The sequence below is a fragment of the Macadamia integrifolia genome, chromosome 11 (genome assembly GCF_013358625.1).
Source record: "Macadamia integrifolia cultivar HAES 741 chromosome 11, SCU_Mint_v3, whole genome shotgun sequence".
Taxonomy (NCBI): domain Eukaryota; kingdom Viridiplantae; phylum Streptophyta; class Magnoliopsida; order Proteales; family Proteaceae; genus Macadamia; species Macadamia integrifolia.
In genome coordinates this window covers 6,516,456-6,534,620 of record NC_056567.1, presented here as the reverse complement: position 1 = coordinate 6,534,620, position 18,165 = coordinate 6,516,456, and the positions used below count along the sequence as shown (strand labels likewise).

General features: G+C 38.3%; 2 protein-coding genes across 2 annotated transcripts in view; both read right to left on the bottom strand.

Moving 5' to 3' along the window:
• LOC122092882 overlaps window positions 1-1,853 on the bottom strand; it is a 61,356-nt gene extending 59,503 nt beyond the window's left edge. Inside the window, exons 1-2 of the mRNA XM_042663188.1 lie at window positions 1,601-1,853; window positions 60-1,489 (exon numbers count right to left, since the gene is read on the bottom strand). Of these exons, the coding sequence (XP_042519122.1) occupies window positions 60-1,489; window positions 1,601-1,853 (1,683 nt within the window). The remainder of the gene's footprint in view (window positions 1-59; window positions 1,490-1,600) is intronic.
• A 9,965-nt stretch (window positions 1,854-11,818) lies between these two features.
• Window positions 11,819-12,773, bottom strand: LOC122092881. Its single transcript, XM_042663187.1, has 4 exons — window positions 12,684-12,773; window positions 12,446-12,538; window positions 12,247-12,348; window positions 11,819-12,166 (listed from the first exon to the last, which is right to left on the bottom strand). The coding sequence occupies exons 1-4, from the start codon at window positions 12,771-12,773 to the stop codon at window positions 11,819-11,821; spliced, it is 633 nt and encodes a 210-aa protein (XP_042519121.1).
• Between the last annotated feature and the right edge of the window lie 5,392 nt (window positions 12,774-18,165).

Below are 18,165 nucleotides of genomic sequence, written 5' to 3'. Positions count from 1 at the left end.
AGAAGAAGGTTGTGAATCCAAGAAATCCACCTAGATGAGAACCCAAATTTGCACAGAACTGCAAAGAGGAATTCCCAAGCTAGAGAGTCATACGCCTTTTGAACATCGAGCTTCAGTCCCATTCCACCACCCCTAACTGAAGAATACATCAAATTTGACAGTTCTGAGGCGAGGCTGATATTTGCTGAAATTATTTTACCCTGCTGGAAAGCGCCTTGCTCTTCCGAAATCAATTTAGGCAAAACAACAAGTAATCTTGAAGATAGAATTTTTGATATCACTTTGCAATAAAAATTCCCCATACATATAGGTCGAAACCTATCAAGAGAGGCCGCCCTCTCAACTTTGGGGATCAAGGAAATAAAGCAGTTATTTATTCCTTTAGGAAGCCGCCCTTCCTCAAAGAATTTTTTCACTGCCCTGCAAAAATCACCCTCAACAATAGTCCAACATCGCCTGAAGAAACTACCTGGGAACCCATCAGGACCTGGAGAGCTTACAGGATCTAAATCCCAAACAGCTTGTTTTATTTCGTCCCCACTCGGGACAATCTCCAATTCTGCCACGTCCTCCTCCTCCAACACTCTGGGAATATTATCAAGAAGGTCATTATGAACCGTGATTTCATCAGCCTCATGAAATTTCTCAAAAAAATCAGAGACATAAAACGATATTCCCTGTTGGTCTGAAACCCAAGTTCCATCTTCCTTTTTTAGGGAGGTGATCTGATTTTTCAACCTCCTAAGCTTCACGGAGAGATGAAAAATCTTCGAGTTACAATCTCCATTTTTCATCCATCTCAGTTTAGCTTTTTCAGCCCACAACTTCTCGTACATTTGGTTGGCCTTCAATAATACTGTTTTTGCATCTGCCTCTCTGTTAAATAATTCATCATTCATCCCAGCCACCTCTATCATATCTTGAACCTTCTTTAATTCCAGCTTTGCTTTATCGACCTCATCATTCAGGTTAGGAAAATTGGCCCTCGCCCAAACCTTTAAATTCTCCTTGACCTGCTTTAATTTTTGTGCCAGAACGAAAATTGGATTACCCCCTATCGAAGTTTTCCAAGCTTCCTCAACCACAGAGATAAATTGATCATTTTCCATCCAAAAGCTATGGAATCTAAAGGGGATATTTGTAGGTCTTTGAACATCATCAGAGACAACAATTAAAGGGGCATGATCTGATACCGAAGACAACAAAACACGCTGCTTCACATTTCTAAACACATCTATCCACTTCCCATTACAAAAACTCCGATCCAACACTGCAACTGCATGACCCCTTCGACGATTATTAGTCCAAGTGAATTTCTTTCCCTGAGAAGGGATAGAAAGCAATTCACACGCATCAACCATTGCCTGGAATTCAGCAGCTGATCCAAGATTAAACTTACCAGGACCTCTTTTCTCATGCGAGAACAGGGTTGCATTGAAATCCCCCATCACAGACCACGGAACCAAAGCTGATATCGACAACTCCAAATCTAACCACAATTGCCTACGCATAATTTTAAAAGAACTTGCATGTACAAAAGAAATACCCACTTTACTACCTGGCCAATCAAAGATGACTGATATTTATTGATCAGACATACCTGCAACAACTGGTCTCGAAACCCCCAACTTCCATATAATCCATAAATTTGGGACTTTGTCATCCCGAAAATTATGAATGAAATCCACAGCATACCCCAACCGACTAAAGAAAATAACAGGAAATTTACATACCTGAACCATGGGTTCAGCCAAGCATAACACATCCGGGGCATGCTCCTTCACCAGTAGACGTAAAGCGCACAACCCTGCTGCCTTCCTAACACCCCGAATGTTCCAATATAGAATCTTCATGAATTACTTCTTAGAGAATTGATATTTATCAGACTTTTTAGCCTGACTACCTGTTTTCTTTCTTTGCTTTCCACCCTCAAGCATACCTCCGGCCTCCTTCTCCCGAGCCACTGCCACCGTATCCATTCTTATAATTTCTGAATGCACAATAGAGACTGTTCCCCTTGAACATTCCACCCTGGGCAAAGAAGAAATCACATGATCCTCACCAGGGTCTTCAACAACTGGCTGCATAGCACTGGCCATGGCAACACCACGTCCAGGTCCTTGACCCCCACCGAGCCTTCTATAACGAGAAGGATACCTCCCCTCCGGAACAGCAACCTCGCCCACAGGAGTAAGCCCCATTCTGGGTTCGTTCCCCCCCAATGGATCCACTGGCGGATCACCAGGAACTCCATGGAGCGGGTTCTCAGTTGGGTTTGGATCAGAGTCAACATCCGATCCCTCATCCATTCGAAATACCTCTCCTTCCTTAGGTAGAATATTAGAAATCTCTCCTTCCTTATTTATAGGATTAGAATCAGACTCTAATTCTATAACCGTCCCTGACACAAAGCCTTCCTTAATTCCATAATTTTCATCTCCGTTGGACTCCTTTCCTAAAACGTTTGAGACAGAGTTGGAAGGATTCAAAAATATTTGAATATCTCCCCCAGCCTTAGACGAATTTGAATTAGGAAAGATTTGATCTTGAATAGGATCAAAATTATTCTGCTGATGTGGCAAAGATCTTCCCCTAGAAAGAGACTCTCTCACCGAGTTACTCCCACCTGAGTTGACTCCATCTTCAACATATACCGCCCCTGGAACCTTTGCTAATTTATCAGCCGCACATTGCTTTTCATCATCCAATCTTTTCAGCCTACACTTGGAAATCAAATGTTCGACTCGTTTACAGTATCCACAACGCTCCACATTATCTTCATACACCACCTTTTGACAGAAACCATACACCTGAGATGTACCTGGTTCTAATCTTTCCACCTGTACTTCCTCCACCCTCTCTGCCAAGTCAGAGATATCAACCTCCACCAGCACTCTCGCAAAGAAGCCAAGAATGCCTTGTCTTGTTCGTCTGTCTAGGGACACAGGGCGCCCTACTGCCTTTGCTATAGACAATAACACATTTTCGTGCCAGTATTCAAGCGGGAGATCAGGAAACCGTATCCATACAAGCTTTGTGAGAAGTTGCTTCTCGTGAATATTAAAATCAGGTTTCCAATGTTGAAATCGAATGACCTGATCACCAATCCTAAGGGGAGACCTTCGCCACACCGCTGCCTTGTCGCCCTCGCACTGAAATTGAAAAATTACATAACCTTTTCCCAATGGATGCATAAGCACCCCTTGACTGAGATTCCATTTTTCCCGAGCCTCCGCTCTCAAACCATCCAAAGAGATCAATCGGAAGTTAACCCTACCGATTAAGGCAAAACGAAAATTTTGTCTCTTCAATTCATAGTCTCTCTGCGGGATCATTACTCGTCTTTTACTCCCTACCTGAATCGGCTCTGGGAGAGTGTCAATGGCAGGCCAAGACGAAAAACCCAAGGCTTTTGCATATGTACGTCGCTGGCCTGCATCCTTGTGCCTTTCATCCTGTGGAGGACCATCTGGACCACGATCCAGAGACTCCCGAGCTCCACCATCGTCATCCTCCACAGCCATAGCTCCATTTTCCCCTGAATCGCCAGACACTCTCTCTCCTCCAAAATGCATGGTCTAGTGACCTGACGAAGACAGAAAGAGAGGCTGGACTGATCGGAGTTCTTCAGCGTGGTTATTGTAGTCATTGAAGCAACTATATATAAGGTCAGTCTTTCATTGATCCAATAAAATAGGAAAAAATTGTATCAATTTAATGCAGTCTACATACGTGAAACTGACTATCATACTCTTCAAAGAATGATAGAGAGTGGGATGTGCTCAGCCAACATGATATAAACTCTTCTAAACCTATCTTCAAGCTTCTCAAGGCTTGGAAAATGTGAAGTTCTTTAAAACATAAAAAAGAAAAATACTCCGAATTCAATTCATTATTCATGTCAACTAACTTACATTGTTCTCCCATTACATATTTAAATAAAAATAAAAAATAAAAAATAATAAAATAATAAAAAACCTAAATACAGATGGTTATTCCTTAGGGAATCCAGGGAAAGCAGGTGCAGGGGGAATTTTCAAAAATGAGAACGCTAAGATCATCTTCAATTTTAAAGAGCCCATTGATATTCGAACGAACTTTCAAGTTGAGTTTCGTGCAGTCATTTCTGGTATGGAATATGCCAGAGCTCTCAAAGTTTAGAATCTATGGACTGAATGTGACTCAGTCGTAGTCGTGAACTTCATTATCAGAAAAACAGTTCCCTGGATTGTTTTTCAAAGATGGATGAATCTCTCTCCCTTTTTGCAATCAGTGAATTAGAAAATCACCCACTGCTATCACGAGGCCAATCCAATAGCCGATTTCCTTGCCAAATCACCAGCCAAGTTCGACTTCTCTAATCCAATGGTGTCTTGGCCAGTTTTAATAAAGATGCAGTTGGAGATGGAAGCTCTCATGCGTCCTCGTTATAAATTTTTCTAGTTTTTTGATGAGTTCCTTTTGTTTCTCCCTTGCTGATGGCAATGCCAAAGGTGGGGTAGGAGCTAAGGGTTCTCTTCCTGCTTTCGTGGCCTTGTGGCGTTGTATTTGGTTTTTCCTTCCTTCCATTTTTTCATTCTTAATATATATTTATTTCTAGCGGAAAAAAAAAATACCTAATGAAATCGTAAACAATTTCAACCATCCACCCAATTAGATTCTTACGGCTAAGATTAAAAGCAACAATAAAACCCTAAACTTACTTTGCTATGGGCCCTAAATTAAATCAACTACTCATGGGCTTGGGCTCCCCATCAACCAAATAAAAATTGAAATATATTAAGTCTTTAATTCATGCTCAATTATATTAAAGAATCTTTGGCTGATATCAATCCAATTCAAGCGATCCTCATCGATCCCATCCGATTTTTAAAAAAAATACTTGGCATTCATTTTGTCTCCTTCCTTAATGTGAGCTCTCTGGGTGTTGGGTCCTTGAGTGCCCTCTTGTTTACTCTGATTTTAGAGCAAGAGGGCACTCAAGAGATACAACTGTCTGAAATTGCAAAAGTAAATTGCCAACTTTAGAGATAACAAGACGTTACGAACCTTGAGCTTCATATACTCATTGCATAGCAAACCTGTTCAGAATTATTGTTCATAGGACACCCACCGTCTTACAGACATTTTACAGTCCTAGTGCCTTAACCAATTCAGGGAAAGGCAATTATTCTTACGTCTGTAAACTTATTTGCATATACTAAGACACACACACACACTCATAGAACAGGTGCAAACATTAATATGATTAAGCCATCAACTGCTGGAACTCAGAGAAATCAATCACACCGTCGCCGTTAAGGTCGAATGCCTGTATGATGGTCTTGCACTCTTCATTGGACATTTTGTTGCCAAGGCGACTGAAGATCTTCTGCAAGCCTTCTGTTGTAATGGACCCAGAACCCTTCAATGCGAACATATCAAACCCTCTTTTCAGATCATCATCCCCACCTTCACGTTCCATCAACTTCACAAAATCGTCAAAATCTAGCGTCAAATCGTCGCCGCCTGCTGCATCCAGTTCATTGATCACACCTTGAGCCTCATTAGGTGACATGAACTCCCTTATGGAGGCAAAGTAGGATCTGAGTTCAAAGCCTTCGACCTTTCCGTTACCGTTAGTGTCCAATCGACGAAATGTTTGTTGGAGTTCATCGTTTGATTCCTGTTTGGAATGATGATGAAGGCGATGTGCACTTAGCACGAAGCTCTTGTTGGAGAACCATTTGGATAATGTTTGCTTGGAAAGAACAGAAGTTGCCATTACAGCAGGAACGAAGGCAGGCTGGGTACTGGGCAGTTTTTGTTGCGTGTTGCTCGTTGCTGTGATGGAAACAAAAGAACATGCATGGAGACTTATATAGACTGTGATAAGATAGAGAGAGAGACGTGAAGGGTGCGTAAAGATACTTTTTCTGTGTTTTTGTGAAAGAATAATTATCCAGAGCTTAAAAGGAGTGGTTTTGATTAAAAGTTCCCAAGCATTGCATATATTCACCCTCCATGAAAGTGAATTTCAGCAAAAGCCAAATCATTTGCTGTGTGTGAAAGAATGAGTATCCAAATCTTTAAAAAGGACTGGTTCTGGTTAAAAGTTCCCAAAAATGCACTGTTGGCATATTTTCCCGATTAATGTTCATGGGAAAGTCTCCAAAAGGCATACCAGTTAACGTAAAAAATTCCAAATCTGCATGGGAATGAAGTTCAGTACTAGAGGCTTTAAACAAGAAGCCCATCAGGCTGCCTTTCATGAAAAGGAAATTCAATAAAATATAACCATAACATGATAATTGAGTTTTTTTTATTTTTCTCGGAGTGACACATGATGCTGACAAATAGTAGTAGAAATGCAAAACCACTGTCATTATCAGGTTCTGTTCCTGCAGATCTTGTGCTTTCTCAGTCAGTTTACTTCATCCTTAAAAGTTTCAACTCCTAGATAGCGAGCGGGGAAAGAATAAATGTTGTGGAATATGCAAAGCACCAGAAATGCATTGTTTATGTTGAGAAGAGAGATTTCCAACAAGTAATTCCCAAACGAATCTACTAGAGGCCTAATTAGGGAAGAAGGGAAACTCAAGAAGAAAATCATCGTTGTGGGTGAAAGGGGAAGCACAACTTCATGCACACACTTACTTAGAACTCAAAAACTAACTAGTATTTAAAGAGAAATCAAAACTCCTAACTCTAAAAATGATAAAAACTATAAAATGAAACAAGTAAAAAAAAGAGAAGAAGAGTTCTAATTAAACCGACTTTACTCCAAACTACTACGTACTCAACCGTCTTTTTTGCTAGAAATTCATTTTTACTGAAATCAAAAAAATATACACAGTGCAAGAGCTCAAAACAATATCTACAAAAAAATACGCAGAGAGAACATAAACACTTAGCCCACCTAATAAGACATAATAAAATAAATAAATTATTAAGTAAATTACTTCCCACCCTTGTTGGACCAAGACCCTAGATTGGACCAGTTCTTCTTAGCTCTTTGCTTCTAAAGTCAGTCATGTTGATCTGACCGGTTAAATGCTACTCATCAACATCCCTTCCTTTTAAAGAATTTAACTCTATCGAGTTTGGAAAAAAACCAAGAATACCATTAAGTCAACTCGCCTGAGGGAAAATGTACCAACTATCCGCTTGAGTTTGAGAGGTGGAAGATCCTTCACCGGACTACTTTAATTAGCATGGGTTGGAGCTTATTGGTATACGACAAGCCGTAGATATGTACAATAGAACGATTTATTTGAAACCCTGCATCAATAAATGCAGCCATATATTTTTCTTCGCCATAAAGAGTCTTCTTTTTTTTTTCCTAAAACTCAGCAAATGAGTTTCATTAATAGAATGAAAGATGAGAGCATACAAAAGAGATCTATTTTATTGTATTTCCACCTTCGGCATGGCCATCAAAAAAAATAAAAAAGCAAACCAACCAAAAGAAAACTACATAAACCGATATCTCTATCTCTACTGAAAATCCCAATTTAGATCATGATTAACAGAATGAGGAGTTGTATCCCATATAGTAATACTTCTAGATGTTGCAGCATGTTTCGCTAGTTTATCCGTTACTGAGTTTATCTCCTTGTAAGGTTGTAACAATGTGAGATTTTTCAAATTATACTGTCCAAGTACTACTTGAAATGCCACCAATTTTGTTCAAAGCACCAAGGAATCACATGATTGCAAATACAACTCATAACTGCCTGAGAATCACCTTAAATCCAAAGTCTATCGAGACCATTATTCCGTGCCATTTGAATCCATATGAAAAATGTAGAGAATTCTGCTATATAATTTGTCCCGATACCTTCATAATGTGTAAAGCAAATTAAAGCAGTGCCCATCTCATCTCTCAATATGCCTCCAGCTTCTGAACACCCTGAAATTCCAAGAAAGCATCTGTCAAAAGTCTTTTTTCAGACTTTGCCCTTGTGTTTTTTCAACCATTGAACTGTCATACCCTTCTATTGATAACTCAACTATTTTGAAGGCCTTTTTTTACCACATTTCAAACTCTGGTTTAAAATTGAACTGCTGAAAAGGGAGATTTGGCTTTCTAGCAAATCTCATTTTTTCCCTACAAGGTGAGGAATCTCGACCATTCTTGCCGGAAACCTCCACACCAGCCGCCCCCAAAGATGACTTCTCCACCCAAACAGCCTCAACAACACCACAAGTATCATCCTTGTCATTGCGTGCGGAATCGGCGATGTGTTTCTCTTTGCAGTTTTGGATGGTATGACCAAGCTTTTTACAAATTCCACACTTTCCCAATGCGTCTTCCAACCGCTGCACTGAAGTATCTATCTCCACGAGGACACGAGCGAAGTTCCCTATGGATGCAGTCCGTGTTCTTTTATCAATGTCCAGGGGACGCCCCACGGCTTTTGCCATGGATAGGAGGATCCGCTCGTGCCAATATTCAAAGGGGAGCCCAGGAAATCGAATCCAAACAAGCTTAGAAATAGTACTTTTATCATGGATATTAAAATCTGTCTTCCACTGCTGGAAGCGAATAAACTGCCGTCCGATCTTGATAGGACTTTGTTTCCAGATTTTTGTCATGTCTTTCTCAGCCTCAAATTGGAATAAAGTGTAGCCTAATCCCATAAGTTTGATAAAAACTTTCTCTTTAAGGTTCTAAGAATTCACAGCTTCCTTTCGAACTTCATCCAAAGAAATAAAACGAAAATTAATTCTGGCCACCAAAGCAAAGCGATATCGGAGAAGACGTTCCTTATAGGCATCTTGGGGAATCACGATTTTAATGAGATTTCCGGCATGAATAGGGTCAGGTAGGTCGTCAACATCAGGGAGAACGCCTCCAACCGCCTTAGAGTAGGATTTTTTGGGAAGGGAAGAAAGACCAGCATTGCAAACACCCACAGTAGGCACGGCAGGTGCAGGCGTGCAACCTGTCCCAAGAGTTTGTTGGGGCCGCAGGAAATCCGTGATGAGCCTCTGCTTTGCGCGATCAGGAGGGCGGCCTCCGGCCAGAATCCCAATCTCCTCCACCGCAAAGTTTCTCTCTCCACTTACCATTTTTTCTCTCCACTTCTTCCACACACTTACTTAGAACTCAAAAAACTAACTAGTATTTAAAGAGAAATCAAAACTCCTAACTCTAAAAATGATAAAAACTATAAAATGAAACAAGTAAAAAAAAGCGAAGAAGAGTTCTAATTAAACCGACTCTACTCCAAACTACTACGTACTCAACCGTCTGTTTTGTTAGAAATTCATTTTTACTGAAATCAAAAAAATATACACAGTGCAAGAGCTCAAAACAATATCTACAAAAAAATAAGCAGAGAGAACATAAACACTTAGCCCACCTAATAAAAGACATAATAAAATAAATAAATTATTAAGTAAATTACTTCCAACCCTTGTTGGACCAAAACCCTAGATTGGACCAGTTCTTCTTGGCTCTTTGCTTCTAAAGTCAGTCATGCTGATCTGACTGGTCAAGTGCTACTACATCAACATCCCTTCATTTTACAGAATTCAACTCTATCGAGTTTGTAAAAAGACCAAGAACACCATTTAAGTCAACTCACCTAAGGGAAAATGTACCAACTATCTGCTTGAGTTTGAGAGGTGGAAGATCCTTCACCGGACAACTTTAATTAGCATGGGTTGGAGCTTATTTGTATACTTTGTGACAAGCCATAGCTGTGTACAATAGAACAATTTATTTGAAACCCCGTATCAATAAATGCAGTCATATCTTTTTCTTCGCCATAAAGAGTCTTCTTTCTTTTTTTCCCCAAAACTCAGCAAGTGAATTTCATTAATAGAACGAAAGAATGAGAGCATACAAAAGAGATCTATTTGATTGTATTTCCACCTTCAACATGCTCATCAGTAAAAAAGCAAACAATCAAAAGAAAACTACATAAACCGATATCTCGATCTCTACTAAAAATCCCAATTTAGTTCATGATTAACAAAATGAGGAGTTGTATCCTAGATAGTAGTACTTCTAGATGTTGCAGCATGTTTGGCTAGTTTATCCGCTACTGAGTTATCTCCTTGTAAAGCTGTAACAATGTGGGATTTTTTAAATTATATTGTCCAAGTACTGCTTTAGATGTCACCAATTTTGTTCAAAGCACCAAGGAATCACATGATTGTGAACACAACTCACTACAAAAAAAAATGCTCTTTAGGGGTGGTTTTTTTACTGCCGCTAAAACTAAAAAAACAGCCCCTGAAGATTTTAGGGGCGGTTTTTTTTACCGCCGCATACCCATCACTAAATGTGGCGCCGCTAATGCTTAGAGGCAGTTTTTTTCTCCTACACGTAAAATGAGTTTTTAGGGGCGCTTATATTATCCGCCGCTAAAGAGGTCATCTTTAGGGGCGGTTAAGTACTCTCACTAAAGATGTACTCTTTAGGGCCTGATATTGACCCTCACTAAAGATGTACTCGTTAGGGGCGGATAATTACCCTTGCTAAAGAGGTACTCTTTAGGGGCGGAAAATTACCCTCGCTAAAGATGTACTCTTTGGGGGTAGAATACATACCGCCACTAAAAACGTATATTGGGACGGATCGGTACCGCTAATGATATGATTATTCACTTGTTTTTATTAGCACCCCTATAGGGTTTTTTTTTTTTTTTTTTTTTTTTTTTTTTTTTTTTTTTTTTTTAAATTATAATGCACCAATCTTTGCCACCTCAAGACCCTTTAAGGCTGTTGCCCCTTTGCATAGATTTAGACAATTATAGACCCCCCACACTCACCCAACCAAAAAAACAAATAATATTAAACAAGAAGTCTTGACAAAAGAGGAAATGATTGAGATGATTAAACAAGTCTTGACAAAAGAGAAAATGATTGTAGATCATTTCAAAATATTGTTCTACAGACTCAGTTCTCTAAGCCTAAGCAAAAGAAATTGAAAACACTTCGAAACCATTGTACTCAAAGTAGCAAGATATATTTTTCCTATCATGTGAAATGTAAATCAAATTTGATTTGTCAAGGTCTTGGATCTCATTCACTTCTCCTGCTAGCATGATGCCCTCATTTTCTATCTCATAAACCCTTAGAATAAGAGAAACGCATCTCAATTATGTCAACTTGCACATATAACAAATTTCAGTCAACAAGCACATTTATCTAATTGATAAGAACATCTTAGACATGTATTCAAAGGTAACTGAAAAAGGAGAAAGACAATTGAAGCAACTTTTCATTAAGATTCATAATCTAAAATTGAAAACAAAAAAGGCATTAGAAGTAAATTTTCATTAAGATTCAAAATCTATAACTGAGAAAAAAAAAAAAAAAGACAATAGAAGCAAAATTCTCATTAAGATTCAAAATTTATAACTGTGAAAAAAAAAAAATACAATAGAAGCAAAATTCTCATTAAGATTGGACATATAGTCTGGAAGTAATGAAGAATTCTAGTTAACCAAGGAGATGTAGCAATCATACTGTCTTTCCTACAGAAAATGATTTCATACAAAAGTTAAACTGAAGAATAAGAAGTGAAAATGGGACAATATTCCCATCATGAAAACGGAGGAGTTATTCTACTTTCCTACAAAATAACCTCATACACTTTATTACATGTACAAAATGAAACAAATCAAAATTTAAAATTAACATATATACTTTCATGTATGAGAGGAAGAATTGTCTTACCCAAGAGTAGGAAATGTATAAAATTCATGTAGAAGCTGAATTCTCCATTAGTTACTTCCTGGTTTTTCAAAACAAAAGATGATCACAAACTTCTGGATATTGTTATCGATAAAACTATAATCTCTAACATCAAAATTGAGAAGACCTAATCTTTACCTAGATTAACTGAATCTTGCAAGCTTCTATTCATGAAGAGTTGGGTAAATTTTTCAATTTGTGATTGCATACTGCTAATCACATCTTCATTCTTCTTCCTTTCTAATTCCATCTTCTCCTCTAGCATCTCCACTTTATTTTGCAACTCTTTGTTCTTCCAGTTGAGCATGGCATTACTTTTCGACGATTCAAGGTCTTTTGGGCTTACCCCAACTCCAACTAGGCGCACTCGGCCATGTGATTCCTCATCAAATGATTGTGTCCATATGGACTCATGAGTCTCTTTGTTTTTCTGTAATTCTAATGGCAACACCGCTAACTTATCTTCCATCTCTTTCTACAAATTATTGCAAACCGAGCAAGCTACCAACAATGATCAAGGACCCAATAACTATGAATAAAAAACACAATATATACCAGCTTTTTGCCTGATTCTTCATCAACCGGTTCTAAGTTCTTTTTCACATGTGTTATCTTGTAAAAGTCGATCTTTAACGGTTCTTCACCAGTCTCCTGAAGCTAATAAAATAAAAAAAGGATAAAAAAATACAAAATATACCATCATCGGCTCTTCAAATGATCCAATAAAGTGTAGTTCACATGATATGAAACTAACCTTTACATCAAAAACTTGGGCAAAACTTTGTCGGCCCACAGTGTGACTCATTTTCTGTTGCTTTCTATTCTCTTTATTCTGCAAACACATTTCCTACCATAGTGTAAACACAAATCATACAATATTCAAGAAGCAAATACGAAAACATGTAACAGGTTTGTATAGGCATCATTACCTGATACTTCACATCACCTCACATGTCTATAAGGTATTTCCACTGATCCAATGAAACACGGACATCACGTTTTGCAAAGCATTCATCAATCGTCGTTGATTTATCATATATTTCTTTTAATTCAAGCCTGAAGTCCTTCCACCGGATTCCCATTTTTCGAATAACCCATTTTTTTGCTAAAATTTCAATTTCATAATAATCCTATAGAACAATGTAGTATTTTTTTTTTCGCTAAAGATCAATTGGATTAATAAAAGGAAAGAATATACAAGAGGAATGATACACTCAACAATGCTTAGACGAAGGAACTGAAATCAACCCCACCTTCGGCATTGCCATCAGCAGGAGAGGACCTCAGACCTTAGTCTAACAAACCAACAAAAAACTTTAAAAACGAATAACTAAGTGAATTAGAATCTTGGCCGTTGGGCCGCATCCAATTCCAGCTCCCTGGAGGTGAGAAGGGGCTAGGCCTCGATAGGGGAATTTGATTCAAATCTTGCTGCTGTTTTCGCTAAGAAATCGGCTACCACATTTGCTTCGCGGTAGCAATGAGTGACTTTCAAAGAAATTCAACCCAAATAAGAGAGAATACCCCTCCATCTTTGCTGAATAAACCATCTTTGCTGAAAACCAAAAAATTCAAAAGTTTTCATAACTCATAGAGATGGAAGATCATTGGTGATGAATGACAACTTACAATAAAATATATTTCCTCTACTGATCAAGCCACCCTTGGATGGATCCAATTAATCCATTTGGTAGGGGATACTCTCTTTAAATATGATGGCAAGGGGGACCAGAGGTTGGGACGAGTCATCCCTTCGCGAAATCTTTCCAGATTATCACAACTGAGCTCCTCAAGTTAGTTTTAGTAGGTATCCAATTAGAAATTACCCATCACAAAATCTAAGTCCAAATTAATTTGAGCACCCAATCAGGTTGATAGGTATCGCTATTAAGTACTTGATTACCACTTACTTATGGCAAGGTTTTAACTTCTATTAAGTCATAAGTATTCATACTTGGAATTGATTAGAAATCTGAAAATTTTCGGTTTGAACAAATTTAATAATATGTAAAAAGTTTACCAAAATTTGGTCATAACAATTGGACTATTTAAGACAAGATTTGATCTCACGTATTAATTGTTTATATGTCACAACTTGGGGTCATATTCTTGGTCCTTTTATTTTTCATTTAGGTTTCACATTGATTCTGAATTATTTTAGTCCAATTACAATTATATGTGAATTATTTAATTATTTCAGAGAGGCAAATTCTATAGCTGACTACTTAGCTACGGATGCGGCAAAGACTGGGTTATCAGAATCAAATGTATCATTTCCACCGCACATTGTTGATTTGTTATGTAGAGATGCAAATGGCATACCTAACTATAGATTGGTTAAGGCATTCTCTTTTCCCCTGCTGATGGCAATGCCGAAGGTGGGGTTAAAGAGAACGAGTTTGAGGCTTTCTTTTCTTGTATTGATCCTTTTTCTTCCATTTTAATAAATTTACCTTTTAGCATAAAAAGAAGTAGTTGTTTTACTTTAGACCAAACATTTTCCCCAATTATTAATTTTGTAAATTATTATAAAAAACAAAGAAAATATGAATTTTTTTTTTTTATTTTACTTTGATAAAAATTTGGGGGAATCATATTACTTTCCTAAATTATTTGCAAATCATTTAGGAAATCCCCAATCTCGAACATGAAAAAAAAGCTAACAAGCTAAATATCTCAGTAAGCTGAAGTGATCAAGTAAGATGAGCAGCCCACGAATGGTTTTTACATAGAATAGAGAGATGAGTGAGCTTCTTTTTTTCCTAGAAATTCCCAGACTTTATTAAAAAATAAAAAATGGGTATTACATCAAGCTATAGCAAGGAAATCTCCACATAGATTATAGAGATCGACCACTAATCCCACTCTTCCACCTTCAACATTGCCATCAATAGAGGTGATGGAACTGATGAGTAAGCTTCTCACATAACTGTAATCTAATAAAAAAAAAAAAAAAAAAAAACCTATAATGAAGAGATATATAGTTAGAACCACTATTTCACTTAGGCCTTACCATCCACAATAGTTATTGTAGCCATTGAAGCAACTATATATTCAGTCAGTCTTTCATTGATCCATTATAATTGGGTAAAAATTGTATCAATATGATGCAGTCTACATATTTGAAATTGGCTATCGAACTCTCCAAAGAATGATAGAGAGTAGTGATGTGCTAATCCGGCATGATATAAGCACTTCTAAGCTTATCTTCAAGCTTTTCAATGCTTGGAACATGTGAAGTTCTTTCCAAAAAAAAAAAAAACCCCACTACTTATTTGAAGAAAAGGAAATACCTAATGAAAATTGTAAACAATTTCAACCATCCACCTAATTAAGTTCTTACCACTAAGATTAAAAGCAACGATAAAACCCCAAATTTACTTTGCTGTGGGCCCTATATAAACTGCTCATGGGCTTGGGCTCACCCATCAACCAAATTAAAAACTGAAATATATTAAGAGTCTTATATTTATGCTTAATTATACTAGGGAATCATGTCCGATACCAATCCAATCAAAGCCATCCTGATCGATCTGATCAGACTTTTAAAACTATGTTTAGGATTCGTTTTGTCTCCTTCCTTAATGTAAGCTCTAAGGGCATTCTGTCCTCCAGTGCCCTCTTGCTTACTTTGGTTTTGGAGCATGAGGACAGTCAAGAGACATCCAAGTCTCAAATTGCAATAGCAAATTGCCAACTTAAGAGATAACAAGACATTACAAAGTTTGAACACCATAATTTATAGCAAACCTGTTCAGAATTATTAATAACATAGGACACCCACCTGGTGTCTTACAGACATTTTACAGCGTTAAGGCCATTATTTTTATGTCTGTAAACTTATTTGCATATACTAACACACACTCATAGAACAGGTGCAAACATTAATATGACTAAGCCATCAACTGCTGGAACTCAGAGAAGTCAATCACACAGTCGCCGTTGAGGTCGAATGCCTGTATGATGGTCTTGCACTCTTCATTGGACATTTTGTTGCCAAGGCAACTGAAGATCCTCTGCAAGCCCTCTGTTGTAATGGACCCAGAACCCATCAATGCGAACATATCAAACCCTCTTTTCAGATCATCATTCCCACCTTCACGTTCCATCAACTTCGCAAAATCGTCAAAATCTAGCGTCAAATTGTCGCCACCAGCTGCATCCAGTTCATTGATCACACCTTGAGCCTCCTTAGGTGACATGAACTCCCTTATAGGGGCAAAGTATGATCTGAGTTCAAAGCCTTCGATCTTTCCGTTACCGTTAGTGTCCAAGCGACGAAATATTTGTTGGAGTTCATCGTTTGATTCCTGTTTGGAATGATGATGAAGGCGATGGGCACTTAGCACGAAACTCTTGTTGGAGAACCATTTGGATAATGTTTGCTTGGAAAGAACAGCAGTTGCCATTACAGTAGGAACGAAGGCAGGCTGGGTATTGGGTAGTGTTTGTTGCTTGTTGCTCGTGGCTGTGATAGAAACAAAAGAACATGCTTGGAGACTTATATAGACTGTGATAAGATAGAGAGGGAGACGTGAAGGGTGAGTAAAGGTACTTTTTCTGTGTTTTTGTGGAAGAATAATTATCCAGAGCTTAAAAAGACTGGTTTTGATTAAAAGTTCCCAAACATTGCATATATTCGCCCAACGAACTTGAGCTTGGGTCGGCAACAGCCAAATCATTTTGTGTGTGCTAGAATAAGTATCCAAATCATGGAAAAGAACCATGAAAAGGACTGGATTTGGTTTAAAGTTCCGAAACATTGCACTGTTGGCATATTTTCTCAACCAATGTTCATGGGAACGTCTGCAAAAGCTAAACCTCGATACGCTGTAAACAAAGCTTTTTTTTTTTTTTTTTGAATAACGTAAATAATGTAAACAAAGCCCATCAAGCTGCTTTTCATGTAAAGGAAAGCTTGTGCTTTCTAATGTTTAGCTTTCATTGTTTTCTCATTTCTTGCCAGAAGAAAACACACGAAGGATCTAGAGATTCAGTTTCTTAGGTTGACGTCCGAGCACACGATTTTTTATTAGAGATACTTGAAGGGAGGGGCGAGGGGGGGAGGGAGAATAAGATGTGGATGTCGCCAAAGGCTGAGGACTGAGTTGAGGTATTAGAAGTGCATGGGCAGCCGCCTAGCGGTGAAAATGGTGGTCGAGGTACTTAGAGGAGCGTAGGCAGACGCTTCACGGTGAAGATAATAGTCGAGGTACTTGAGAGGCATGCATGTTTTATGAATTTCATTGGATGATCCTGATAACAATGTGATCTACATGGAAAGGTTGATTCGAGATCAACACGGTGGCCTAATCTTCAAGGTTCGAGGTGGAGTATCGGTCATTTGAAGGACTGACACTAACGTTGTGCATGGTCAAAATTGGGATCAAAATGGTGTGAAAGCCCCAATATGTTCATTTCCTACATGGCGGAAAGTAGTAGGTTGGACATGAAAGACAATTTTGTCGCATGTTGCCAAGGGACTGGTATAAATAATTGGCATTTCAAGCATTTTTTTTTCTAAAGGTACTGGAATTTTTATCGAAAATTAATAAATAGAAACAAAGTACATCAGAAGAGAGATGATGGAAATTCTCCGCCTTCGGCATTGCCATTAGCAGGGAAAACCAATTATTAAAAATAAAATTTGTAGCAAGGCTTTTTTACAGCATCATGCAACAGCTTATCCCTGATATGAGAAGGGAAAGACATGACATTTCCTGAGAAGTTATTTTTGGCAGCATGCTTTGCGAGGAAATCGGCGATGACATTTCCTTCCCTGAAGCAATGGGCAATTTTCAACTCAATAGATGACAGAAAATGAGCAATACCTATCCAATCTTGCATCACAAACCAAGGAATATGATTTCCCTGAACTGCCATCACCACAGCTTTTGAATCTGACTCTATCCAAAGTTTCTGGAATGCTAGCAATTTAGCTTTGTATAAACCTTCCATCAGACCACGGAACTCGGCATAGAAATTATTTTGGATTCCCAGGGAAATTGAGAAAGCTTCAATGGATCGACCAAGGCTGTCCCTGAATAGACCCCCTGCACTAGCTCTACCAGGATTACCTAATGAACACCCATCAACATTGAGTTTAACCCACCCAACATGTGGTTTACACCAGATAATTTCCAAGAAGGATTGCGGCTTGTTAGGAAGACCCTGTATACCGAGATTCCTGCAAATAAGGAGGTCTGAAATGTGGTTTACTACGACCTATAAGTGAAGAGCAAACTCCCTGAGATCTCTCTTGACCATTTTGAAAATAATGTATCTCTAGATAACGTCTAAAATCGTCTGGAGTTCCTTCTCTCCAAATATGGTTAGAGATAAGAATAAAGCCAGCTAACCATGGATCCTTCACAGAGATCACTCTACATTTTCTAATCCACCAATTTACCAATTCAAGAATACTTGAATGATTAATCCAGGTCAAATTAAAGCAGGAAAAGAATCTATTTCATA